Source organism: Parasteatoda tepidariorum, chromosome X1 (assembly GCF_043381705.1).
Source record: "Parasteatoda tepidariorum isolate YZ-2023 chromosome X1, CAS_Ptep_4.0, whole genome shotgun sequence".
Taxonomy (NCBI): domain Eukaryota; kingdom Metazoa; phylum Arthropoda; class Arachnida; order Araneae; family Theridiidae; genus Parasteatoda; species Parasteatoda tepidariorum.
Genome location: NC_092214.1, coordinates 50,783,711 through 50,811,307, shown reverse-complemented (window position 1 = coordinate 50,811,307; position 27,597 = coordinate 50,783,711). Strand labels below are relative to the sequence as shown.

General features: G+C 27.5%; 1 protein-coding gene across 7 annotated transcripts; it reads left to right on the top strand.

Moving 5' to 3' along the window:
- The first annotated feature begins 307 nt into the window (after positions 1 to 307).
- LOC107443760 (mitogen-activated protein kinase kinase kinase 13) lies at positions 308 to 26,898 on the top strand. 7 transcript variants are annotated; one of them, XM_016057724.3, is made up of 14 exons: positions 308 to 360; positions 3,178 to 3,317; positions 5,607 to 5,884; positions 9,322 to 9,505; positions 15,054 to 15,245; positions 16,511 to 16,669; positions 16,748 to 16,906; positions 18,564 to 18,672; positions 19,577 to 19,803; positions 19,960 to 20,076; positions 22,291 to 22,915; positions 22,998 to 23,053; positions 24,806 to 25,169; positions 26,724 to 26,898. In XM_016057724.3, exons 2-14 carry the CDS (start codon positions 3,205 to 3,207, stop codon positions 26,754 to 26,756), a joined length of 2,616 nt encoding a protein of 871 aa, XP_015913210.1. In that variant the 5' UTR covers positions 308 to 360; positions 3,178 to 3,204; the 3' UTR covers positions 26,757 to 26,898. The 7 variants fall into 7 exon arrangements, with proteins under 7 accessions (XP_015913210.1, XP_015913208.1, XP_015913207.1 ...); XM_016057722.3 differs by having other exon boundaries at positions 344 to 459; XM_016057721.3 differs by having other exon boundaries at positions 348 to 522.
- The last annotated feature ends 699 nt before the right edge of the window (positions 26,899 to 27,597 follow it).

The window sequence follows — 27,597 nt, the reverse complement described above, 5'->3', positions numbered from 1 at the left end:
CAGCGTTTGGCAGTAGACACCGCTCGAACAGGGAGGCCGCAGGTTTTTGTCTATATTTAGAGCAAAGAAGAGGCTTCGATGAGGCGAATAATTGAGTTTTGGCTTGAAGCTCGGCAGCAATTTACTTTACTAAGTCTTGTAATGAAAATTTCCGTTGTCATTTTTAACATTCGTGGGTGGAAAACTCCCCACTTAAGTCTCGACGGTGATTGGATACTCGTGCATCTCATGCAACTTAAACGGCCCCACATAAGCGTGAGTAGTAGAATGTGCTACCGCGGGTCAGGCTACCGCATTTTAACATTCCAAGCATTCTTTACTTGAATAATCAAACTGTAACTTTACCTTTGGTGTTAAATTGTGCGTAAAGAATTTTGTTTTGTTTGTTTTTTGTACTGATTTGCTTAAATAAAATTATAAATATGCTTCTCTTCGGGTGAAAATAATACACTAAAAAATGTAAATTACACATTTTTTGAACGCATTAAATGAATCGATTGTTTTGGTGAAAATTAATTCCTTGTTAGTTTGTTTGTATATAATTTGTTTACGATTAGTAGTTGTTTTTGTTTGCAGGCTATGTTCAGCTTGCAATTATGTAAATAATAACCTACCCTTTTAATTAGAACAAAATTAAGTTAGTTATTTTAAACTTATTTCTGTTTTAATTTACTTATCAATATTTGAAACGTTGTTTTAAAATTGGTACCTGCTTTCAGCTGTTGATCCATTAATTATTGAGATGGTAGAAATATTTTCTTCAAAAAGTTAAGCATTATAAAAAAATTTGTGATAATCAGTACTTTTATTAATATTCTATTGCGTTCCTCTATACCTTAACATAATTTATTTAATTTAGTCGCAAATTTCCTCTTGTGTGTATCCCTTTTTATAGGTGTGAAAAAATTAATTAGAATTATATATATATCACCACTACAATTTTTTTTGGTCCCTTTTTTACTTATTGTGTGTATTTTATTTAGTCTGTAATAAATTCCATCATTGTTCTGGTAATTAAGTAATAATATACTCAACATAACACAACTTTCTACCCTAAATATTTTAGTAGTATTTTTTGAACAACCCTACTGTTGGGATCCATAAATGTAATTAGTATAAATGTTTGAAAAAAAAAGAGCATTGGACTCAATACTTTATTTTTATTAGATAAATTTTTAATTACTGTTCAATTCTCAAAAAGGTAGCACATAAAGAAATTTCATTAACAAATACCTATGCATAGTACAGGCATGAAAGTTTTCAGCTTTTACTCTGAATTCAGCTTTTTTCAAGGCTTTTTAAGCTCCATACATTTATTAATTTCATAATGTTTGATTGCGTTTATGTAGAATTCAGCTTTTTTTGCTAGCTGGTACATTCATTCCTGATAGTATCATGTATTATCACTGCTTTTTATCTTTTCATATTTATGTTTTTTTGTGAAAAAAGCTTTTTTATAAACATTTTAATTCATGCAGGGGTGTTTGTATTCCGAGGGTATCCCGGAATTCTGGGTTTTTCGTATTATCCTTCCAGGTCAAAAAATTAAGAACAGGACTTACGATTTTTCTGGGAATATCTCAGAATACCGCATTTATCAAGACCATTGGTTCTTGTACTTTGGCTGATAAAAATCTTATAGGCTGACAAAATTTTCACGGAATTACTCAATTTAAAATTCAAATTTTGATAGTTTCACTTATTCCCACTAATGCGACGCTTACATACACATGATTCTTCGGACAGAAATCGACCAATTAATTCTCTTACTTTGGCGGTTTTTCGTCATTTTAAGAAATTTGAAATAGCAGCGGAATCCGTTAATATCACGTTTCCTATTCACGAGGTTTGAATATCAAGCTTTGATTTTTGTATTTTCTTAGTTTAAGTTGAGCATTGCGATTTGTATTCTCATGGTTAAAAAATCTTACACCACGATTTCAAAAATCCAACATCAGGATTCATATTCACGCGATTTTAAATATGCTACATTGCAATTTTTGCAAGAACTAAGATTTTTCTTAAATTAGTTACTATAATGGTGTGATATTCATCATTAGTAGGTAATTTAATTATAAATTTTATTTTAAGAAAATTATGTTAAATACGAAACATGTATATGAATTGATATAAATTTTTTGACACAAATTTTTTAGGGTTTTTCACTTTGTGTCACAATCACCCCTGTTAATGTGACAATGGGTGCCTTTATATATTTGAAATGTTTGCTAATCTGCTTTATCAATTCAATTTTTAGCCCATTGTGCAGCTCTAGTGCGACGTAAACTAACAACAACAAATCAATTCAATTTTCGCTGTAACCTGAAAGAGTTTATAAATGTTTGTGCTTCAACAGTTGTAGTTCATCTGCAACAAGTCGAAATTACAAATACATTTAAATTGAGCCTGTGAAATTGGATAAAAGGGTTTAGCCTCATTATGCCAAAATAAGGCCGACTGCCCTAAAAATTTCCAGATCCTCTAATGTGCCTTAAAATATTCTATATTTTTGAATATTTTTCAAATAAAAATGAAGATCTTTCATCTAATATAGTTTTTTTTTTCTCTAAACATCGAGAAATTATGCATGTCCTATCAATGTGTACATGTATAACAAATGCTAATAGGAACCTGCAGTTTGTGACAATAAGGGTCCTGCTTTATTGAACTTCTGAATTTTGCTTCTAAAAGAATATGATCATTAGTGTGTGCCGACTCTGCATTCAACTATGTTATTCTCTATATTGTTAATTACATGATAATTGCTGAGTGAATCAAGTGAACGAATAATTTTGCTATGATTGTCCTTTTTCATGCAAGCCTTTGAGATGTGATTGTTGCTCCAATCCACAATGGCTGTGCTAAAATTAGTTCAAACTTTTCAAATTTATCCTAGTTGTATTCTAAAACTGACAGTCTGATTATTTTATAAATGTGCTTTAGAATTGTTATAAATATGTTTGGTAAGTTTGGAATTTTAATATCGTTTAATACATTTTGTTAAATTGAATTAATCAAAAAGTAAAATCTGTTCTTTAAATGTAGAAGTGGTGTTATAAATTTATTGAAAATAGTTGCCATAAAATAACATAATTCCATCGCTAACCAACTCAATAAGTCTTGTTAGTTGTATTTTATATCTTAAAAAGAAGGTTATAACATACTTTTTTTTTCTAGAGCCTGGCTAATCTTTAAAAAGCTGCCATGCGCACATCATGTAGTATAGCAGATTTACGAAGTGCTAAAAAGTTACATAGCCTTTCCCTTGCTGAATCAAGCCTACAAAATGGCTACAGAAGGTCAAATATGGGTGGAAGGTAAAAATAATAATTTAATTCATTTGTATCTTTCAAAAATTTCAAATCGTTCTTTTTAGATGTAAATTTGCTTCAAATAGCTGATTTCATGTTTTTTCATATCTTTATCAAATACTGTTCATGTTGCTGCCTTTTGTAATATCTAATTCAAGTAATGAACATCTCATAATATATATTTAAATAGAGTTAAATACAACAAAACATTTTCGTATTATTTATGAGCATTTAGTCTGGTAACAATAAAATAGTTTCATTAATTATGAATGCTTTGCTATTTATTTAATGATTTTGTGAGTTACAGCTTCTTAAATTAAATGTTATTTAGTATTACTAACATGTTATCATTCATTTTATTTATTTATTTTTTTTTAGTTTTTAGCTAACCCACCATAGAATGTATTAGAATTTTGATAAAATCAGTTTGATTTTAAAGGATTTGTAATGTTTAAAAGTTATAATGCTTAAAAATAATTTTGAATTATTACCAATTCTGATATCTGGAAAGAATAATCTACATTGAAAAATTTCGAATGATTAAGCCATTAAAAAATTTCTGAAATACATTCTGATTGATTGATTGATTTTAGAGTTATCTTAATTTAAATTAAATAAATAGTATAAGTGATCTAAGTGGTAGTTCTTTGTCCTTTCATGCCACAGATCCAGGGCTCTAAAAAAATGTTTTTCATTGTTATTTTGTTTGTTTGTTTTTTTATCTTTTTAAGCAATACAATTTAATAGTGGTATTTTGTATTTATGTAACTGTATATATTGTAATTATGTAACTTTATTATATTATTATACTTTGTTATAAAAAGTTTTTCTATTTTAAATTTATTTAATGCTTGCAAGTATAATAATTTGACAGAATTTGATAATTTTTAAACCAATAAATCTTCAGTCATTTGTATTTCTAATAAATTAAAACAAAGCCTTATTTTAATCTTGATTTTTTAAACACAGGATTTTTTGTTAAATTTTTTTCTCTTATTAACAAAAAAAAAAAAAAAAAATTGGCACTTAACAAATGTAATTTAGTTTTTCTAGCCATTTTCTCTTAATTTTGTAAGAATTTCTCAATCTATGTAAGTCATTTGTCTTTTAGCATTATTTTAAATTCTATAAATCTTAAGTTATTTATTACTTCATTATTTATTTTTACTTACTTTCTTTGTTATTCATTTTTGTTAAAAAAATTCAGCTCTTAGCTAAAACAACTAAAAAAAAATTATTTATAATATGCTAAGCAATGTTTTGATGCTTTAAAACTAGTTTTGTTTAACAATAGCATTATTGATTATAACAATAATACTATTGATATAATCAGTAATATTATTGATTATAACAATAATACTGGCAATATACAATTTAACAACAGTATTTATTTTTTAATTTTTCTTAATATTCATTCAATACATGTTTGTTTATTAATTTGTTAGATATTCAGTATGATTTTTAAACCAATAATTCTCAAGTCGATGTTATTTTTTTTTAAAAATTTTTTTAAATGAAAAGACAAAACTTTGATTTAGTTTTACATTTATTATGTATAGAATTTGACCATTAGACAATACAACTTTATTATTTTAAATAAATAAATAAAAGAAGGTCTAACGATGTTATAAAATCACATTTTATTTTTCAGCAAATAATTCAAAAATTGTAAGTGTATAATTATTTTTGTTTAATTTTTCTGTCCCACCCCCNTTTTTTTTTTTTTTTTTTTTTTTTTTTTTTTTTTTTTTAATGCATGTAAATAAAATATGTTGTTAGAATTTTATTATTATTTTCAAACCAAAAAATTTTAAGTCATTTTTCGTTTTAAAAAAAAATTTAAGCAAAGCTATTAATGTTATAAAAGCATTTTTTTTTATATAATTAGCATTTTCTTTTGTTATAGATTTATTTCTTTTATTTATTTTTGATTGATTTCTGTTTGTGTAGTTTTATTTCAATAAAAATGATTTTCGAACGTATGTTAAATTGAGATACATCGCAATGTCTAACCGACGATATAAAATTTCTTGCATTGCCCAGTCCTAATCCTGCCCTTATCCTCAAAAGGAAAGATTAAATTGAACTGGACAAAGATATGTTCTTTTTTAATTTCATCACAAAAAAAGAAGTGGGAAGCTGTGACTTCTAGGTGTCTTTTCTTTGCTTTTTAATTACACAAATTTGTATGATGTGGCTTTTGAATTTATTTAAGTATTATTTCAATAATCCTGTTATAAATAGAATTTTTATGTCAAGAGAAAAATGTTTAATAATGTATAAATATATTTTCAGTTTATTGCATTTATCAAGCTTCAATGAATTTGGCAGTAGTTTTTCACTTGCTCAAGATCACTCAAAAACTCTCTCTGTGGAACCAACTATTCTATTTGGATCATCTGCTGTGATAAATTCAACTTGTAAAAAAACCACGTCACTTACTCGAAGTAAAGATGGCGACCTAAATTACTGTGATAATAGCCGTGTTAACAGATGGTTTGATGGACTTCTACGATGCTTGAAGCCTGTTTGGACAGTTTTAGGCAAATCAACCACACACGAGCTAAAAGAAGGTAAAATATATATATTAGTTATTTTCTGTTTACAGAACAAAATTTTCCATTTTACAAAATAGTAAAATTATGTTCTGCTCCACATTTTGAACTCCAAAAATTTGGTTGATACATACATGCCTGCAAAAATATACACCTACAAATAATTAATATTACCAATGAACAAAATTAGCTAGTATAAAACATTTTTTTTTTCAAATTTTGTTTAATATCTTAATTTTTTATTATTAACTTATGTACTTTTTAGTTTAAATGTAAAAAAATGAAAAATATTTAATTTTTCCTTTTTTGTTTACGAAATTTAATATATTTGCTGTAGGAATTATGTAACATTGACTTTAAATAAACATAAATATATAATTATTAAATGTTTAAGTATCAGTGCATTTCTGGAAATATATGTGCATCAAATAAATTTATGTTAGGGAATGTGAGTTTAAGCCTTGATAAAGGTTTAGTTCATTAAATAAATTTAATGTGTTAATATAATAAGGAATAATACCTCAAATAAATGTTTAAAATTAACATAGCTGGATTGCTGTTCTGATAATTTTTAAAATTAGTTAAATTTGGCAACAAACCTAAGTTCTTTAATTATTCAAATATGAATTGAAACCAAATCAATCCATAGTTAAAAAATTTATTTTGCGAATTTGCCTTAAATCTAAAGCTTAAATTAGAATGTGGTGCTTTGAGTTTATTTTTATAATTTTTTTTCAGTATCTACTTTTTGTGGTCACTAATTCTGTTTTTCATATTTTGTTACTTGTAAAAGTCGTTCAACATCTGATAGTTAAAGAAAAACTATTAATTTTACTAACTCAGTATTTTTAGAATAATAACTTTGCAAAGGGATACTGCAGACTATATCTCAATGCTTAAATATTGATTCTACTTTATGACACTAAATGGAATTTCCTTACAGATGCTTTTTAAATTTATGTCAAAAGTTTTGGGTACTTTGGTATTATCCCGTCTACCATTTTTACCTAACCTCATGTTATCGCCAAAAGGCAGCTTCTGCTTCAATAGTCTGAAATTTTATTGTATTTACAATGTGGGTATTGGCAAACAAGAAACACTGCAGAATTACACGAAAAACTTGGATTTGTATTTAATAGAATTTATGTGGCGGTGACTGCACAAGGATAATTACTTGTTTGTTTGCACTTTAAAAGCTATCAAGGATTTTTGGCTTCGAAAATGATTTATAATAATATATATGGTTATACTCAAGAATTATTCAATGTGCAATTATAAAAAAACTTTGTTTTGATTCTTTTTATTGCACTTTTTTATTACGTATTTTTACATTTAAATTTTTTTGCTATTATTTTATAATTATTATTTGATAAATTTAATGTGTTAAGAATGTTTATTTTGGAAATTGCTTTTCTTTATGATGGCGCCAGAGGATTTGCGTATTTTCACGAGCGTTGACAAGATAATCCTAAAGTACCAAGTTTTCCTTTACTTCTAAGAATTTTCTAAGAAAATGGACAAATATATTCCAAATTTTTCTTTGTATTGATAGGAAGGCTGTGGTCCTAATATAATTAAAATAAAGTTAAAAAACTGGGGTGTTGAATAAAATTAGAATAAAGATTAAATGAAAGAGCAAAATAGACTCAGATCACGCAATTCCGGGGGTCGGTAAGCTATAATAATCAAAGATGTGGAACCTTCTAGTGTTATAGGGGGAACCAGAGTTAGATGGTCTTCTTTCAGTTCTTATTTTTTATCTCACTAAGAATATTTTTTATTAAATGAATCTCCCATTTCTCAAGTGGTTTCTCCCATTCATGGTTTTTTATTTTTTCCAAGATGCTCAGTTGTTAATTTTTTTAATGATAATTGAAAAAGGCATTGAAGATTGGACTAATGTGCCCCAACCGTGGGATAGGTTTGTCCACCACAAGGGGCACTGTGGACCATGCAACAAATATGTACAGAAACAATACTGAGATGCATGTAATCTGATGCAATAATTGCATTATATTCTTATTATTAAAAAAAAAAGCTTTTTGTAAGATTAATTGAACAATAAAGTGTGTATGTCTTAAATCTAAAAAATAAAGGATAATTTTCACCACACAATTATTGATTAAATTTTATTAATAAATACTTTTTCATTGTATTTATTCATTGCACTAATTGATTTTGCATTATGAAAAGACATATCAAACAATAGCTGTGCAATGAGAAGTCTGATACTTCATGAACGGGATTCATGAAAAATAAGAATTACATCATCTTTATATGCATTATCATTTATTAGCTTTTGCTAGATATAAAAAGCCATTGTACACTAATTTAATTTATATTACGGCATTAAAAAACATACAGACACTATCTCAAAATCTTATGCCTGTAAAAGTTTTGGTTTTAGTTAAAATTCTTTAAAAAATATAAGTTTTTGCAATTAATACGCAAAACACCTTCAAAAATAAGTTTTTGATATGATTGTTGGTTAATTTTAATGACTTTCCACCGGTGCATATCTCACCTCAACCCCTTATAAATCAGGGTTATTGATGTCATTTAATTATGCAAGAAAGTTGAGGGGGCATATGCTGACTATTCTATGTCATTATATTTTTGCCATTGGTCTCCTGTGGCCAGAATAAAAAGTTCTTTATACCTGTAAAGATTAGTGAGATAGTTTTTAGCTCTTTGCTTTTAAACTCCATTTATTTTGTATCGTTGAAATCTGAGCTCTTTTGTAGCACTCAAACAGGCAGATTCTTGGTTGTTCTTCACTTTGTGATAACTTTTCATAAAAAGAATAAATAAGTTTTCATTCAATTATTGTTTTGATAGCTTTCCGGTTTCTTGGAGTATCAACTGTTTCTTCACTTCCTAGTTAAACAGTAATTCAACTGTATCATAACTCTTAAAAGTTTACATTTCATGATTATTTTTATAAACAATGTGTGTCGTCAAAGTTTTGGTTTAGTTATAGTTAATTCTGCAAAAACAATAAATGAATCCTTCCAACTAAGAATGATCATTCAAATGAATCGTTTATTTATAACATTACAGAAATATTTTTGAAATTTACCTAGATATGGATTAAAAAAATTTAATTATTTCCTTTTTTTTTTAATATGTCCTTTTGTTTATAATCTTATATGAACTGTTCATAATAGTTTAACTGCTGAACTGCATATATTAACTAAAAGCAAAAATTCTATTTACCTTTTCAAGAATTCTCTTATTTTTAATTACTAGAATACATTTTCCCTTTATTGATGGCTTTCTAGTTTTAAACATACCTGATAAAGTTTATAAGAGTTATGATTAAACTTAAATCATATTTAGCAATCAGATTTTTTTAAGCTATTATCTTAGTTTCAACATATTATTTTCATTTAAAAAGGTTAACTGATGAAGGAAGTTGAAATCAGTGTTTTGTATTTTACCTTTTTTTTATACAGATAATTGGGAAATACTTTTTGATGACATTAAAGACTTACAGTTTCTGGGCAGTGGAGCTCAAGGGGCAGTTTTTTGTGGCCACTTAAATGGAGAGCTTGTTGCAGTAAAGAAAGTTCGAGAAAAGATTGAAACCGATATCAAGCATTTGAAGAAGTTATCTCACTGCAATGTTGTTGCTTTTAGGTAATATAATTCTGAGATTACATAAAAATATATCTTAATAATTTAGTTTAGCCAGCTGGCTACCTAAAGTCATTGCTTCGCAGACCCTCGTGACTTATAATTAAATATATCTGAAGAGATTGCTCTTAACTTCATTATAGTTTTTTTATCCTATATCATGATTCGCTGTTATCAATAATTGTTCTACATATTCCTAATCTGTTTTGCATGATTTATAAATAGATTGAATATAAATTGCAGTTAATGATTCTTAAATATTGTGTGTTCAGACTGAAATTTCATTTTATAATCATTATTCAGTTGTAAAACTCATTTTAAAGATGCTTACTTATTTAATATGGAACTGATTTGTTATGCCTCTGCATCCATATATATATATATTTTTTTTTTTTTTTTTTTTTTTTTTTTTTCAAAAAACTTTTTTTTCCCTTGCTAACATGAGTAATGAAAACTGCCATGGTGTTTTGATTGTATGTACTTGCGTACACACACATAAATGTGATGTAATGATGAGTGGGGCAAAGCTTTGACTCTCTAGTTTATGTGATTGCCCTGTAATAATTTTATCAAAAATTCTTTCCTCTAATATTTTTTTAAGTTCAGAAATTATCTAGTTGTTTTGATTAGTAGTGGATTTTCATATTGAAGCCATGCTCAAAATCTTACAACAAAATGCTCATATCTTAGAAGCAATGCTCAAAATCTTCCTCCCTGTTTATTATTAGTTTAAGTGTGATTGCCTGGCATAAATTTGTCTGGAATACTATACGCTTATGTTTTTTAACGTTAATTAAATGCTTGTATGTTGTTGTATTTTTTTCTTCATTTTATCTACTTTGCCTGGATGATTTAATAATGATAAAATTAATTTTGAAGTGATGGTTGTGAAACTATCAATTCGTCTCCAATGCAAGACTATCATTAGGCATTTTGTTTTGAATAGCAGAGATGCCAACTTGCTCCGGACAGCAAATATATATATTAAAGTGGTAGTTTATCAATTGTGATTCTTGGTTTAATAAATTCAATTTAGTAGATTTTTATCCACCACTATTTCTAAATAATTCGTAGGCTTATATTATTCACCACTTTATAGTACTTATGTCATGCTATACGTTTTAAAAAGCAGGCAAAAATAGTCAAATATTTTCAAAATTTACTTTGTAGTTATTTACCGTTTTTTTAATTATTTTGGCGTGTCCGGAGCAGTTGGCATCTCTGGAATAGTGCCTAGGCTTGTTGACTTTGCTGCATTATGTGTTAAATGTATATGTTGTATGTAAAAAGAGTTAATATGGTTGTAGAGTCAATTTTGAAACTAAATTTATTTAATATTTTTGTACGTCTTCCTAATTGACAATTAAAGATTGGTATAATTTAAAGTTATTTTGAAGGTAAGACATTAAATATTCATTTTATTACTGAGTAACTTTAATGTGTTTATTGTTGTATATTTTTTATAATATGCATATTTAGCGCCTTTAAATAATATCGGGTTCTTAGGAAAGTAATTTCGTTTTTTTCGGACAGAGAATTTAATTGTATTTTTCCGAACCCAACTTCACACTTAAGCTGCATTATGAATGTTTTGAGAGCAGATACAGCAAGGCTTGTGTGTGAAAAAGTTCAATTAATTCCACGCAGTTGTTTTTGGTTGGTGCCCTTTTAAATATGGAGTGCAATAAGCAGCATTTTCATCGTATTTGACTTTTTTACTATAAAAAAGGTAAAAATGCTGTTCATCCCAGAAAGAAATTAACCGAAGTGTATGGAGAAGATGTGTTGACAGTACACCAGTGCCAGAACTGGTTTGCAAAATTTTGATGTCGAAGATGCACCACGTTCTGGAAAGCCGGTTGAAGCTGATAAAGACCTTATATGATGCAAATCGGTGAATAACAACACTTGAGATTGCGTTTGACCTCAAAGCTCGATATATGGGTTCCCCGTGTTCTCACGGAGAGAAATTTGTATCGTCGCATTGACATCTGTGATTCGCTTCTCAGTCATCTGATAATGATCAATTTTTTAAGCGCATCATTACTATGTCGGAAAATGGGTTGTTTATAACAATGTCGAATGCAAGAGATCATGGAGCAAAAAAGATGAACCGGCTCAAAACAATTCAAAAGCCAATATCCATCAAAAAAAGGTGATACTGTCTGTTTGGTGGGATTTTAAAGGAATATTTTATTTTTTTTTTTGAGCTTTTACCAGATAACACAACAATTAATTCGAAAGTCTACTGTCGTCAACTGGACAAACTGATGCACTTCAACAGAAAAGGACAGAATAATTCAACGGAAAAGGTATAGTGTTCCACCAAGATAATGCGAGACCTCATGCAAGTTTGGTCACTCGCCAAAAGCTTTTACAGCTTTAATGGGATACACTGTCACACCCATCATATTCTCCAGATCTGGCGCCTTTAGATTATTATTTGTTCCGGCCACTGCAAAATTTTTTGGAGTTTAAAACCTTTACTTCTAATGAAGAGGTCAAAAGTCACCTGGATCAGTTTTTGCCAGCAAAGACCAATGAGCGTGGAATCATGCTACTACCAGAAAGATGGCAAAAGGTGTTGGACCAGAATGGCCAATATATAATTTAATAAAATATTTATTCATTATACGAAAATTGTCTTTCATTTCCCCCCCCAAAAAAACTAAATTACTTTCCGAACAACCCAATATTTATGNGATGGCAAAAGGTATTGGACAAGAATGGCCAATATAAAATTTAATAAAATATCTATTCATTATACGAAAATTGTCTTTCCTTTTACCCAAAAAAAACGAAATTACTTTCCGAACAACCCAATAGTTTTGTGTGCATATAATGCTATATGTTTATGAAATTTGCAGCAGACTGGTAACAAAGCTGTAGCATAAGGGTTAACATTTTATATAGCTCTGCCATTTTTTTATTATTATTCTTGAAATGCATGTTTGTGTTGTTAAAAAATGACCGTAATACAATTGAGCTTCAAATTTAATAGAATTGCAATATTTAATTCGATTTCTGCATATGATGAAAGTGGTGCCTTTGAAAATGAACCAAAAGTGATTGGTGAGAAAAAAAATCACTGAACAATGGAAGCATACGGATCATAAATTAATTCCTTTAATATTTAATTTTTTTTATATATATATAAAAGGGTTTCAGTAGGAGCTGGTCATTACTAATCTATATAACAGTATGACTTAATATAAGTTATGCACTCATTTTTTTATAATTAACTGCTGAACAAACAGATGGACTTTTTTTTATCTGCAAGTTAATAAATGTAAATTACCGACTAATCTGGTTATTGCTCACTTTCTCCATCTAATAAAATTGCAGCATTCTGGATACATTCTAAGTAAAGTATAAATAACTTGAGGTGGGTGGGAGATACCATTGTGCATGCTGATCATTTTACATGTTCATGTTGTATTCAACCATGGTAAAAAATATTTCAGTTTAAATAAAATGTTGTGTAAAAGTATAAATTCCAACCAACAAGTTCACTTTAAAACAATAAAAAGGTATCAGCTGTCTAACTGGTAATCTGGAATGAGTTTTTGAGTACATAAAGGTTAGGGATAGGGAAAGAACAAGTGTAAACGCTAATTTGGAAAATAACTTTAATGAATTTCTTAAGAAATGAAATCTAATTTCTTTCAATATTTTAGGTGAAGAAGTATAGTAAAACCCAATTTCATTATTGTGTAAAAAGCTGTTAAAATATCATAAGCAATTTTTATTAATACTAATAAATTTAATAAAAACTGCATACTAAACATAAATACTACTACAAATCGCATATTGTATTCGTAATTGCAAGTAATGTATTAATATTTTTAATCAAATACTGTTAAGTATGAATACTTAACTAGGCTCTAAAATGAGTGTTTGTGCTTGCATATGTATATATATAATAATTTATAGCTATGAAACTAAAATAAATGAAAAGGAATTTAAAAAATAAACTAGTTGTGAAAAACTTTTTTTTTTGTAATGTTAATTAAATCTCATTTTTTAATTTATACTATTCTTATTACTAAATTTTTTATTGACCATTTTCAGTTTGCTGTTCAGTCTATAAAAAAAAAATTAATGCACAAATTTATTGAAGAAACTATAATAACTACAAAACGAATTACTTCAATTTACTACTTCATTTATTGCTCATACAAATATTTTCTTTTAAAAATACAGTTTTTTTTATCTAGTTAAATTGCATTTAATTAGTTATTTGTAAAAAAAAAATCAGTTTTTTAAATGCTAATTCTTAGTTTTATTTTAAATCATAATTTTGAGATTAAATAACATCTGTTAAAAAATTCTACAGTAAGGTACTCTAGGCTATGTTTGTATCCTAAATAATTTTCATTACATTATTTAATTTCAAAAAAAAAAAATTTTTACAGTACGGTGCTCTAGACTAAGTTTGTCTCTTAAATAATTATGTTTTATAAATTATTTTTTTCACAAACTATTTTAAAAAAATATTTTAAACACATTTTTGTAAAAAAAAATTTTAAATTGCAACACAATTATTTTTGTTAAATAAATTATTTATAACATTTTTATTGTTCTTTTTTCATTATTTTTTTTATGATGACCTAAATGAGGTAAAGTTGTTTTATTTATCGATTAATAAGTTTTCCCTTTATTTTGCTCTTTCCTGCATTTCTGTTTTATATTTTAGAGTGATAAAGTAATTTTTTTTATAGCAAAAGATTAAATATATCACATTTTTATCATTTATTTATTATTTCTTTTTTGCTTGTCAGTTGATATAAAAACATTATTTTTTCGTTAAGTTAGTATAACACATTTAAGTTTTACCAATCTGATTGGAGCTTGCCTTTCCCATAACTGATTTTTTAATCAATCCTAATATTTTGTGTATTAATTGTTTATTGTGCTATTGTTTTCAAAACGTTCTTGCTTTGAATAAATATAATTTAACTTCAATTATGCACAAGTTATTTATATTTTTTAATTTATTGTATTTTTAAAGAAACTTCGTAATTATAATAATTTGTTGTTTTTTTACTTTTTTTGATGTTTTATATTGCCTAGCATATTCTCCTAGACTTATTTTCCCTTTCAGTTACATTTATTTTTCTGATTATTTTACTATTTCTATTCAGGTTAGCATAATTTAATACACTTGACTTTTTAAAATAATCATAAATTTAAATCACGTAATTTTCTTTTAAATAGAAATAATTTATAAATGTATTCTTTGAGTTATGATTTTATTTATAACTCTAATTTACATAACTTCATGTCAGGTTATTATTTAGTATGAAATATTACAGAACTGATATTCTCTAATGAAAAAAAGTGCATAAATTTTCTTTTGTTGTATTTTTTTAACCTTTATTTTCATTTTTAAATTTTGTGGCATTTTAATTAAAATGATATTTTCTTTTGCTTAAATGGTGTAATATTTTTATTTATATATGAGACATTGTGCCTTGCAACAGTGAAAATTATTTCTGTAAGTTGAAATTTATTGCTATGATTTTCATTGCTGTAAATTTTTATTCTTTAGGGGTGTCTGTGTACAACCACCTTGCTACTGTATTATTATGGAGTATTGCCCAGCTGGAACATTGCATAACTTATTACGTCAAGGTACTGAGATACCTCCAAAGAAAGTCATGGAATGGTCAAAGCAAGTTGCAAATGGAATGAACTATTTACACATCCATAAAATTATACATAGAGATTTAAAGTCAGAAAAGTATGTTACAAAATTTTCTGAATTAAGGTTTATTTTTTAAAATTACATTTATTCAGTCAACATCTAATATTTTAAAGTTCATAATTAACTGAATACCCTCCAACTTCTATGCCTTCTCTCTCCCATTCCTATGATTTTCTATGATAAAGAGAGAAAGAGGTTTCCTTTTTTCCTCTTGTGATTGTATTACAGAAGTAACATTACATGCAACCGATGACTCTTACGTTGAGGAGTGTAAGCAGGATAACTGGTTTTGTGTTTCTCTTGTATTGTATTTTGTGATTCTTTTTTTTAATGTAATAAATTAAATAAAATGATTATTCATTTGAAGAAGCTTCAATCGTGATCGCCATTTTTGTATAACTTGCATGTTCATGTTTATTTCGATCTGATGTGCTTTATCTGTGATATCTAAGTTGTTATGGATCGTTATTTGAGCTAATTTAACAAGCTTCCGATAAGAGAAAAAATTATTAGGTATGTAATAAAGAGTATTTATAACAGTGACCTTAATTACCTGTAACCAATGTATTGTATGTGGAATCTTCAATTTGCAAGGCAGAATTTTCTGTTGTGCCCTGTTTAGAAGATGATTTTTGACATGAGTCAGATACAAAGCAAAGTGAATTGGTGTGGATCTAAATAAAGCAGCAACTGTTATTTCCTTTTCCATATCAAAATTTGTAGTAAATGGAATCATGTAAGCAGCAACTTTGTTTTTTATATAGTTTTGGTGTTGAAATTAATTTTTGACATTTCATGCAAAGTTATTCTTAAATGAATAATGCTAGTCAAATGAATCAACAACCATTTGTTTAGTTTACATAATGATATCAATAAATACATTGTTTTTCAGATGCTTTCTTAAAATGTATGACACATTATTTTTTAGGGCTATAAAAAGTTCAATTGGCCTACTTATTATAAGTTCATATTTTTATTTTATAAACAAGATCCACTGAAAGATACAAGAATTCTTACAAGTCTGTAATTCATCTTGAAAGTCTGGAGTATTCATTTTATTCTTGAGGCCTTGGCCTCTTGTTTCTGTTCAGTATTTTCAAATGAGCAAAATCTTTTATATTATTAAAATATATTTTGAGAAAAATAGCTAAGCTAAAATTACTTGTTTGTGTTAAGTTCTTCCAAAAAGTAGGTTCCCACACAAATAAATTTTTTCTATGTAATACTCTTTAAAAGCTTCCTCACTTTATGATATAGATTGTTAAAGAGCATTGTGTTTAATCAAAATTAATTGTTTTTAGCATTTTGATTGGCTACAATGATGTTTTAAAAATTTCTGACTTTGGAACTAGTAGACAGTGGAATGACAAAAGTGTGAAAATGTCTTTTGCTGGAACAGTTGCTTGGATGGCTCCTGAAGTAATTCGAAATGAATCTTGCTCTGAAAAGGTTGATATTTGGTAAGAAAAAATTTAGCTGAAAATTTTAAAGGTGTTGATTGTAGTTATTGTTTTTTTATGTTGTTTTAATTTCTTAAGGTCATTTGGTGTTGTTTTATGGGAGTTGCTTACTTGTGAAACTCCTTACAAAGGTGTAGATTCTTCTGCTGTTATTTGGGGAGTTGGTAGCAATAGTTTGCATTTACCTGTACCTACCACCTGTCCGGAAGGATTCAAGTTACTTTTAAAGCAATGCTGGTAAGGGGTTTAATTACGCTTATATATATCAAGTGTTGTATTAAATGTCTTTTTGTTTCAATGCATTTCCAGGGGTCAATTCAGGTTTTATTTTGCAAGGCTGATTTTTGTGAGAAAAAAAAATTATTTTTGAGAAGAATGGAAATTATTTTTATGAAAAATAGTTAATGGCAGACATTTAGTTTTTATTTTGACTTTTTTTTAAAGAATATTCATGTGTTTTTAACGTCATTTTTTCGTCTGCTTCCTCATGGTTTCTTCTAATTAATTCCAATATATTTAATCTAGTGTTACAACATAGATCAAATTTGAGCTATCATTTTTAAAGCTTTCAATTTTTGACTATTATATCGTCATTTCACATTGTTTGGTGATAGTTTTTTCGGCAGTTGTTTATCATTTTTTGGCTCCTTTTATGTAGTTTTTTCAAATTTTGATATTTTTAATGCAATGTGCGCTTTTCAATTTTGAGTTATTCTTTGTGCACATTCAATTCATCATGATACCATTGTAATTTCAGGTTGTTTGATAATAGTTTATACAGTTATCAATCATTTTTCAGCCTATTTCACATAGTGTTGCTAATTCTTATATTTACAATAAGATGTTATTACAGCGTTTGTAATCCTTCTTTGACGCGTTCGAATTATGACAAATCCTAATTTTACACGCCAATAAATCAGAATTTGAATTTGCTTTTAAAAATTTGAATTTTGTAAGGGGGCTGCAAAGCAGCCTTTTACCTGTATCAAACCCTGATTTCTGAAATCAATTGTAAACTGTTTCGTAATTTTTTATCTTTGCACGGCATATTAAAAACAAAATCTCTGCATCGTTATATTAATTTTTAAAAATTTTTATCATTATAATAGTTTTATGAAATACCTATATCATAATACAGTAGGGAACCGATTATCCGGAACGATCGGGACCATCGCTATTCCGGATAACTGATTTTTACGGTTTTCTGAATCGCTACAAAAAGCCGTTTTTTTTTTTTATTGTTAAACGCAACTAAAAAAAAAATTTTGGAGATAATCTTAAAAAGAAGAAAAAACAATGAAGTAATACACTAATGATTATTTCCAAAGTGATGGTAAGGTAAACACCTTTCAAAAAAGAAAGAAAAATCCTAAAATCTTATGAGGAAAAAAAAAATATTTCAAAAAATGGTGGGAAAATTTATCGAATTTCGTTCCGGTTTTTTGGTTTTCCGGTTTTCTGATTTCCGGATAACGGGTTCTATACTGTACATACTATTTTTAATAAAACTACTAGTACATTTCAGTTATAATAAGTAATATCAATTATAATCATTTGTAAAAAATACAGATTTATATATATTAGGTTGTCTGATGTATAAATTTAAGTTTTTTTTTTAATTCCATAAGCATTGTAACCAAATTTTCTTTGAGAACTGTCAATATTCATATGCTCTTAACGTACCTGAAGTTACAAAACTCCAGTATTTCTTAAAAAATTTGAAAATATTTCAGTATTTCAAATTGTCCAATAATTTAATTATTAAACCATTTTAATTCTTTTCTTATATTTTCCTGCATACCTTTTTCTAAATCTACATTTTTTTAAATTTAAAGTAATGTAAGTTTCGAAAAACTGGTTATAAAATAATTTGTTTTTATATTTATTCTTCAAGGAGTGGTAAACCAAGAAATCGACCATCCTTTAGACATATATTGATGCATTTAGACATAGCAGCTGTTGAAATTTTAAGTACTCCCGAAGAAGAATATTTTCAGACTCAGGTAATTTTTTAGATAAAAAAAATTTTGTAACTTAATCTAAAGAAAAATGTGCAATCTATTATTTTGTAAGTAGCATACTTCGATATATTGATAAGCCCATAATACTAATAGCCTATTATAAGCATTGATATTCAAGTAAAATTTGTCATTGCCTGTTGTACTTGAGACAAAGTCATTAATATATCTCAATTAGGAATTTCAATAATAAAAATGAAATAAAGTAACAATAAATAGTTAGTACTATTATTGTTACTTCAGCTCAGTACTCTAAGTAACATGCTGAAAAAATAAAAGGATAAATTCATAAATGTTCCACAAATAAAATAAAAGGAGGGAAAATGATAATTTCCAAGACAATGTGTCATCATCAGTCATAACTAGTCTTCACATCGTTCTAAAATGAGTTTTCAGCATATTTATTTATATTTTAGATCAGATTTCATTCTATTTTTAAGGTCTAAAGATCTTCATTTAAATTTTTTATCAAAAAATATGGACTTGCTCTTTTTTTATGTAAAAAAATTTCAGTCATGAGAATTTTTCGCAACTTTTATGTTTTTTTTTTATCTATTTGGCTGATAGTTATAACAAGTTTAACAAAACTTTAAACTACGGATAAAATTAAATTAATATTCCTAAGGTTAAAGGTGTATTTTGTTCATTCATTGGCAAGATGTGTGTCTTTAAGCCAGTCTGCATGAGTTGAGACAATTTTCAAAATGTCTGTAGAATATGGGCAAAAATGTTACTTGTTTAGTCAATCAAAATGGAAAGAAAATCTTTTTTCATAATTTAATTGAAGAATAAAGTAAATTAAGTGAATGGTTTCTATGATAAGATGAATTTTAAAGTATTAATTTTAAATTAGTGTTATTTACTGATTGTTTAATTCCACTAATTTTAGGCAACTTGGAAAGTGGAAATAGGTTCCTACATGCAAAAAATCAAGAACGATTCTACATATGGAATTCATATGGAGGAAGATTTAATTAAACAAAGACAGGAAGAGCTTAAACATGCACAAGATATTCGAGAACATTATGAAAAAAAGTTAGAACGAGTAAATAATTTATATTTAGAGCTTGCTACCTGCCTTTTCCAAGTGGAGCAAAGAGAACAAGAGCTTATTCAGTAAGACTCAGTTATTTGAATTGTTGCATCCTACACTAATATTATTTTTATTAAATCATTGATTTGGCATAAAAAAATCTCACTTTTTAACAAGTTTATCATTGCTTCACTTTCAGTTCTTATTTCTGACTTAAATTTTTATTACTTTTATTTCAGACGTGAACAAGGGTTAAAATCTGGAATTACTTATTCAAGGTGCTCCAAGAAAAATATTCGAAGGTTTTTAAAGAATAATCGCTCTTGCAAAAAGCGAAGTCAAAAACCTACTCCTGAGTTAGTATTTTATTATTTGAAATAATTCTCATTAAATTGTTTCCACCTCTGTAATAAAAAATACATTTGTAAATTTATATTGTAGGGCTTTAACCTCCATGACCCACTTGTCGCTTAACTGCATGTTGAGGGAGTGCCTATCTTTATTATTATAACATTCAATACAAATACATAAAATAGAAAGCTTGATTTTTTTCACAAAATTTCTACATTTGGTTTGTTAATATTAAATCATTTTTTTAAAAATGTATATTTTAAATAAAATTTCTAGTTCTAATACTAAACTATGTATTCAATCCAATCTAATAAGGAGAACAAACTAATATACATAGTGCCTGAAATATATAGTGTGATTATCTTAAGTGAGTAAAGAAAACTGTAATATGAGGATAAAGGTGGAAGGAAGCTTTTCCTTCCCGTCTGCTTTTCTCACCAGATTTTTGCTAATGACACTGATGTTTGAATGACTGAATATCTTGCATTCAGTATTTGTTTTTGTACAATTTATTTCCACTTGATGTGCACTGTATCCTCGAATTTTGAATTTGTTTGTTGCGTTAAAGATAACTTTATAATTTCAGCCTGTTGATTTAATCTATTTACTCTTTTAATTTGCTTTTCTTCTCTGTGAATCGCACATCCTGGTTAGCATGAAAGTCTATTTACAAATCATGCATTGGGATTTGTTTTAAAGTGATTTACAAATCACACTATGCAATAGTGGAATATCAAAATTTGAGAATCCTGTGATGTGATACATAATTAACGAAATCTTCCAATCCCTCTATATGCTTCCTATTAATGTGATTTGCGAACAACACATCTCATTTCCTATCGGTGTGAAATCACTCAGTGATAAGGATGCTCATGATTTAAAAATCACATTTTGCAATTTCTATACACTAATTAAATAGCGCTCACTGCAATTTGTTTCAAAGCATGCTAAATTTGTTCTATGGAAAAGGCAAGTTTTGTCTCCAAAACTGAACTCAGCGGCACAACAGCCCATGAAAAACCAGGACCTACTGTGCCCGTTCCAATTTTCTTGACCTTGGGTTTTGTGTTTCGTTTCAAATGGGTAATCAGCTGAAAGTGGAACTCCCAATATTTAGTCCCCAAGCATGCTTGATACTCATTTTATTGACCAACTGCAGGGATGAAAGGCTGAATCATCTTACCTGGTCCGATGATAGAACCCTGGACATGTGGCATGAGAGCAAAATATGCTATCCCTCAGCCACAGGGCAGCAAGTTTTGTCTCTGACCAACTTACAATCTAAAGCATATTTATAACATTGAAATTTAAGGTTCACAGGATTAATAAAAAAAATACTAATTTTAAAAAAATTACGTAATTTTTCTGAAACCATAATGACTTTTATTCATTGATGTTTAAATTACATTTTATTTGCATCTATGAGTATTGAAATTTCATGAAATACATCAATTACTCATTTATAAAAATTATATGTAAATTATAATTTGGATTCATAATTTTCTAAATGCAAAAATTTATGCTGCCTCCATATAAATTGCGCTCAGCTGAATAACACATAAATCTGAGGAATTCATATTCTGGCTGATCATTGATCAGGAAATATTTTTTGAACTTATGTTGTAAGAAATGTGAGATATTTTCTCTTCATTTTTAGCTATTTTTATTTTTTTATCTGAAAACAATAGCTATATTTTGATGTAAAATTTTAAATCCTGTACAAAGTAAACTTGTTAAATGAGTATTGGGATTGACTGATTTTTCTTATGAAATAGTTTTATCTTGCCTTTTAATTAAAGTTACTGGTTTAGACCAGTAGTATTTACTGGTTTAGACCAAAGATATATTTGTACTGCCAGACTGGGCAGTACAAATATATCTTTTACAATAAGTAGAATTCTCAAAAGATTTAATTTCATTAGCTGAAAAGTGTTTTATTTTTCCCTTTGAAATATTGAAATAGATGAAGACTTTCGTAGTAATCAATACTGATTCCAATTGCCTTTTAATTTTAGTATGCAAGTATGAATGATTACTTCTAGCATCTATCTTTGTATAAATGTGCCAAAATTATCTCAACACAATGTAAATAGCGTTTTTTTTTTTTTTTTTTCAAATGCAGGTTGATCATTAATGCCCCATTTACCTTTTGTTTTCATTCATAGTGTTCTAAATATTTACTTATTCAAATTAAATTCCATTTATTTTTTCTTATTCAGGCCAATTACAGCTGCAAAGTCAGTTGATAGCTATTCTGCTTTTCATGGTTCTGCTAAATCCCGAATTAGAAGAGCAAAAAATGTGCGTTCTGGCCAATTTGCAGATGACAAATTTGATTATTCTGTTCCTCCAAAAATAATTGAAGAGTTTAAACAAGATACGAAACATGTCATATCAAATGTTGTGGATTCAGAAACCCAAACAGATCTGAGATTCCAAGAGCAAGCCAATGACTTAAGTGCCACAATTCAGCAAAGTATGTCTATTTCAGATGATTTTACTCTTCTTAAAAACACAAACTCATCATCCTCTACTCTTGATGTCAGTGTTCATAACTCATATCATCAATCATCTATATTTACTCAATCTTCTGTGATCAAAAGTTGTAACCAGTCTTATGAGCAAAATGCTGCCATAAACTCCAATGAATTTGAATGTCATAAACATTTGTGTGCATTACCCTCTGGCACTGCTGTTAATTTAGGTAACTATTCTCATGAACTACTAAACATGAGTGAAAAATCAAAAAGAAATACTCAACAGCAAAGATTTTCTAGAAAATTTTGTAGAATGGGCTCTTTTAGAGGTAAACTTCTTTTGAAAAGATTTGGAAGTAGTCTTCAGGTAAATGGTATTCGGTGTGTGTTAATATTAATTTATAAACATTAGCATTTTATGCTAAAATCTATTTTATTATTTTTTTTAGGAATTCAGTGCCACGGAAGAATCTTGTGACAGTGATGATGGAAGGGACTCGCCAAGGTAATTTAATCATTTATTCTAATATAGAGTGTGAAGCATTTTTATAAAGTGCTTAAAGATGCTTATTTTAGATTTATGTTTTTTAGAAGCTTTTAAAGGTATTTTTTTCATTAGGTGTTTTTAAAAAGTGCTTAGTTTTTGCCATGATTTAGCAAAATGCGTGGTTTTCGCAATTCATCCAACAACAATCTATTTCGGCATACCATCGGTCCGTAGCTTATTAAAGCCCTTAAGCATCTTAAATGTTCTCTGTTAAAGCATCTTAAATGTTTGATGAAATACTTGTGGGTATGTGTATACTGAGCTGGATTCCGTAGGAAGGATTCTTGTATTCTCATGAGTAACTCTGCTGCATTTTGCTAGAGATTCTAAATTTCAGGCTTCATTTCTGCCATCTGAAATCGAACTGAATAATTTCTCGGATTTTTCCTAATATACGGGGACCAACTAAGCATTGCCGATTTATTTTTCCTAAAAGCTATTTTATTTCTCTTGTTAATTTCATCGTCACTGGCAAGCTAATGACCTTCTTATGCTCCTCTATTTATAGATCAGTACCATAATCCTTGAACTTAACTTGGGCATCATTCACTATTTACGTATTTTCGTGTGGATTTCCAGAGTAGTGAAAAATCACAATATTCAAATCTCAAAATTTCCATCTCCCTTTCATTCATTTAATTTAATAAAGATAAGAATTAATTGAGATTTTAATTAATAAGATTCTTTACTGGAGGGACCGTCCACCAATTGCATAAAATTTTTGTAAACTTTTATTGTACTTTATTATTTATTCCTTTTTATCATTGTATTATTACGTTTAAAATTTTCAGTACTTTTAGGTATTTTTATGAAGAAACTACATAATATTTATAGGGGACTTTCACTACTTTAAATGAGCAAAAAAATCTTATTCAGATTTGTCATTCCGAAGAGCTTAAAGTCATCTTTTAATGGCAAAATCATTTTTTAAAAAATTGAAATTAGAAAAAAAAAATTATTTCAGATACTGTAGGTGTTGTATAATAATTTACTTCCAACAAAAATATTTAGCTTCAATTCTCATTGTATTTACATATCAAGATTATTTAAATTTTTTGTAAGCATTTATTTCATTAAGGAAATACTGAACCAAGTAGCAAATTTTAATAAAATATATTTGAGGCCATTCACTAATTTTCATTTGTGATGTGAATTCATCAAAGTTTGCTTAGCTCGCTTAATTTTTTATGTATCTTTATAAATTTTGTATCAATAATTGTAATCTTGTTAATGTTTTGTTGGGTATTCTTTTTAAATAACCATTTTAAATTAATTGTAATTTTGAATGTATCATTTTTTTTACATAATTGTGTAAAGTAATTATTAATTTAAAAAATAGAATGTGATCCACTCAATATTGAATATATTTAAAATTGTGCATAAATTGTTTTAATGGTGGCTAATATAATCAAGAAAAGAATTCTTTGTCAGAAACTAGTTATTTTATCATGATTATGTAACTTTTGAAAATTATTTTACATTTTGTAACATATATATAAAAAACTTTCAACGATATGAGGGGGGGGGGTATATTATTGCACATATCCTAGTTTTGATATTTTTTTTAAATGCTTAAAAATATTTTTTGTCTCCTTAAGTACTTAAAAGGTGCTTATTTTGTGCTGAAAAATTTTGCTACACACCCTGTAATAATCTGTTTATTTTAGGTATCCAATTGATCTTAATAATGCTTTCATTTATTCATTACAGACATTCTCAATATAGTCTTGCTAATATAAGTGAGAATTCTTTATCCAGTTCTGATGAATATTTTTCTGAAGAAGAAAATACTAGTGAACATTCTAGCAGTCAATACACAGCTGGAGAATTGATGTCAAGCATATCTAATCCAGACATTCCGTTAAATATTGAATTAGAATCATCTGATGATGATGTCAGTCCTAATCAAAAGCCTTATGAAGGAAATTTTGCTCAATCTGTAAAACTTCATAATCATTCTTACTGCTCAGATGCACATCAGGAGTTTGTTTCCAATAGAACTAGTCCTGATATAAGACTAGAAATCATTCCAAGAACTACAGATGTATTTTCTGACTCTGATATCACTCAGAAGGTGTGTATTGAATTTATTTTTCTTTCTAGACAAAATATTGGTTTTGTAGTTTTTTCTACTAACTTTTCTATCGTCAGCTAAAGAGATTTTTTTTTTTACTTAACTATGTATTTAGTCTTCTTAAAATGTAAATTATTACTTAATAAACTAAATACGTTAAGAAATGGAAATGAGAAATAAATATATAAGAAATTAGGGGTATTAAAGATATGAGTAGGTGAAGTGAGCTTTGATAGTGAATTGATCTAAAGGGCAAGTTTCCTAGTATTTAAAGAAAAAAAGAAACAAATTTGCAGCAGATATATTAGGCATGCTGATAATTAAGAACTAGGTGTTTTCATATGGCGATAAATAGAAAGCTGTAGCAGCAGAAAAAAAAAAATCAGGTTTGCTTGTAATTGCAATTATATTTCACAGCAATTCCTGGATGTTTCCTCAAATATTACAGTTATTTAGAGTAACTTATTTTTAAATATGGAATAAATTTTCATAAAATTTGTTTTAAGCATTTTTTACAAATAACTGCAATTTTAATATTTATACCTTTAAAAAAATTCTTGTGCTTTAAAATAATCATGTTTTTTACTTACTACATTAATAAGGCAAAATACTTAAGGATACTATGCTCACTTGAAATTTTACATCTTTTGGTTTGTAATATTCTTATAAGTGATAAAACACCTTCTGTAAACATATTTTTTGTTAATAATTTTTTAAATTTCAAAAACAAATAAAAACTAGATGAATAGCTGTATTCTTATATGATTTGAAAGTGCAGTTTTCCTGAATTTTTCATAAAATGAACATTAGGAGAAAAAATGGACAGATAAACTAGTAAATACAAAGAACAAATCAGAGAGTGCAAATTTCTTCCACAGAAATAATTCTGTAATTTGATTACTTACTGGCATTAATATATTATGTTTGAGGCACCTTAGAACCGTAAAGATCTGATTGTTGGAACAAAAGTTATTAAGAGTAGTATCTTTTTTTCACACTGTACGCATAGCTTAACTAGTTAAGAAAGTAACTATTTATTTGGAAAAGTAAAGATAAATTAAATTTAAGAATAAAGTGTTGTAATCAATTACACAGATTTTTAAATTTTTACATAAAAGTAAATGGTATGAAAACAGTTTTAAAAATTAAAACTTTTTACTTAAAGTGCATTGAATTTCATTTGTTTAAATTTAATACCTGCCCCTAAAAAGTTATTGGTCATATATTTTTTCTGTCACTTCCAAAAGTTCACTTCTTCAGATGTTACTTTTGGAAAAAATGCCAGCCATGGAATAAATACCTTTTCTAAAGCAATGAAAAACACCAACAGACATTTCAACAGCATCACCAAGAAAGCCTTGCCAACCATACACTCTATAACCATATTTATCTATAACATCAAAGAAAAAAAAATTATTTACTTTTAGCATTGCTAATTATGCATTGCGCTCTAATCAAATTTCAGATATCAAAAACAATTAATGCATGATTACATTTATTTTACTAAAAATGCTTGAAAGTGAAGTACTTTAATCTCTTTTTCCTTATATTTAGGTACATGATGTCTGTTGTGCAGAAAAGTTGTAAAAAAATTGTTAGATAGTGATGAAACAAGTTTATTGATTGGATTTTATTGTTTCATTAGAATGTAAATATATTTCATTCTTAAAAAGTCAAAAAGATGGATTCCCTTCAAAACATTCCTCATCTGTTGTAGAATAATTTTAATATAAACTAAATTATCAATGGATACAAAGTGTTTTTTCCAGTTTTCACTTTTAATTGAATGTTGTGTTTCTTTATATATTTTTTTACATTATAATAATGAGGCTATATCTAATTATATAATATAAATATATATATATAATATAGTATGCATCAACCACTTATTTTTTTTTAATTCAAAATTGCTTGATTCAAAATTGCTTGGCACTTTATTGCTTGATAGATACTAAAATATGCAAAAAAAAGTATTCATGTAAAACACAATTTCCAAGAAAATATCAAATTTACTTTTTATACATTTATTCAAAAGAATTTTGTCCACTATCTGTGTAATGGTCTGTTCATAAATAATCAGAACTTAAGCTACAAGTTGTTCTAAATGTTTCATCAATTAATATTGTGAAACCTGATTAAAAAATTCCCATTTAAACCCTAGAGAGTCACTGCTGTCTCAATTGAAGGGGTTGAGTTTGGTATCATTAGATCGATTTTTCAAAATATTTAACTCTTCTATCATTTTTTCGATCTGACTTTTACTTTTCAAATTATCTCCATTTTAAGCAATTTTTGCCACATTTTTATTTTGCTGTTACAGTGTTATGAAAAATGCAAAAGTCTGTCAGTCATAATGGGATACTTTTTTTCTGGAGAATCCATATCAGTAATAAAATAATGAGGGTTGCTATTTTGAATTTGTCCCACT

What these genes read in the sequence shown, in the direction of transcription:
- LOC107443760 (XM_016057724.3), top strand. Translation starts at nt 3,205, where the DNA reads ATGCGCACATCATGTAGTATAGCAGATTTACGAAGTGCTAAAAAGTTA. An exon ending in AGAGATTTAAAGTCAGAAAA is followed by an intron (nt 15,246 to 16,510) that starts GTATGTTACAAA and finishes AATTGTTTTTAG; the next exon opens with CATTTTGATTGGCTACAATG. An exon ending in GATTTGGAAGTAGTCTTCAG is followed by an intron (nt 22,916 to 22,997) that starts GTAAATGGTATT and finishes TATTTTTTTTAG; the next exon opens with GAATTCAGTGCCACGGAAGA.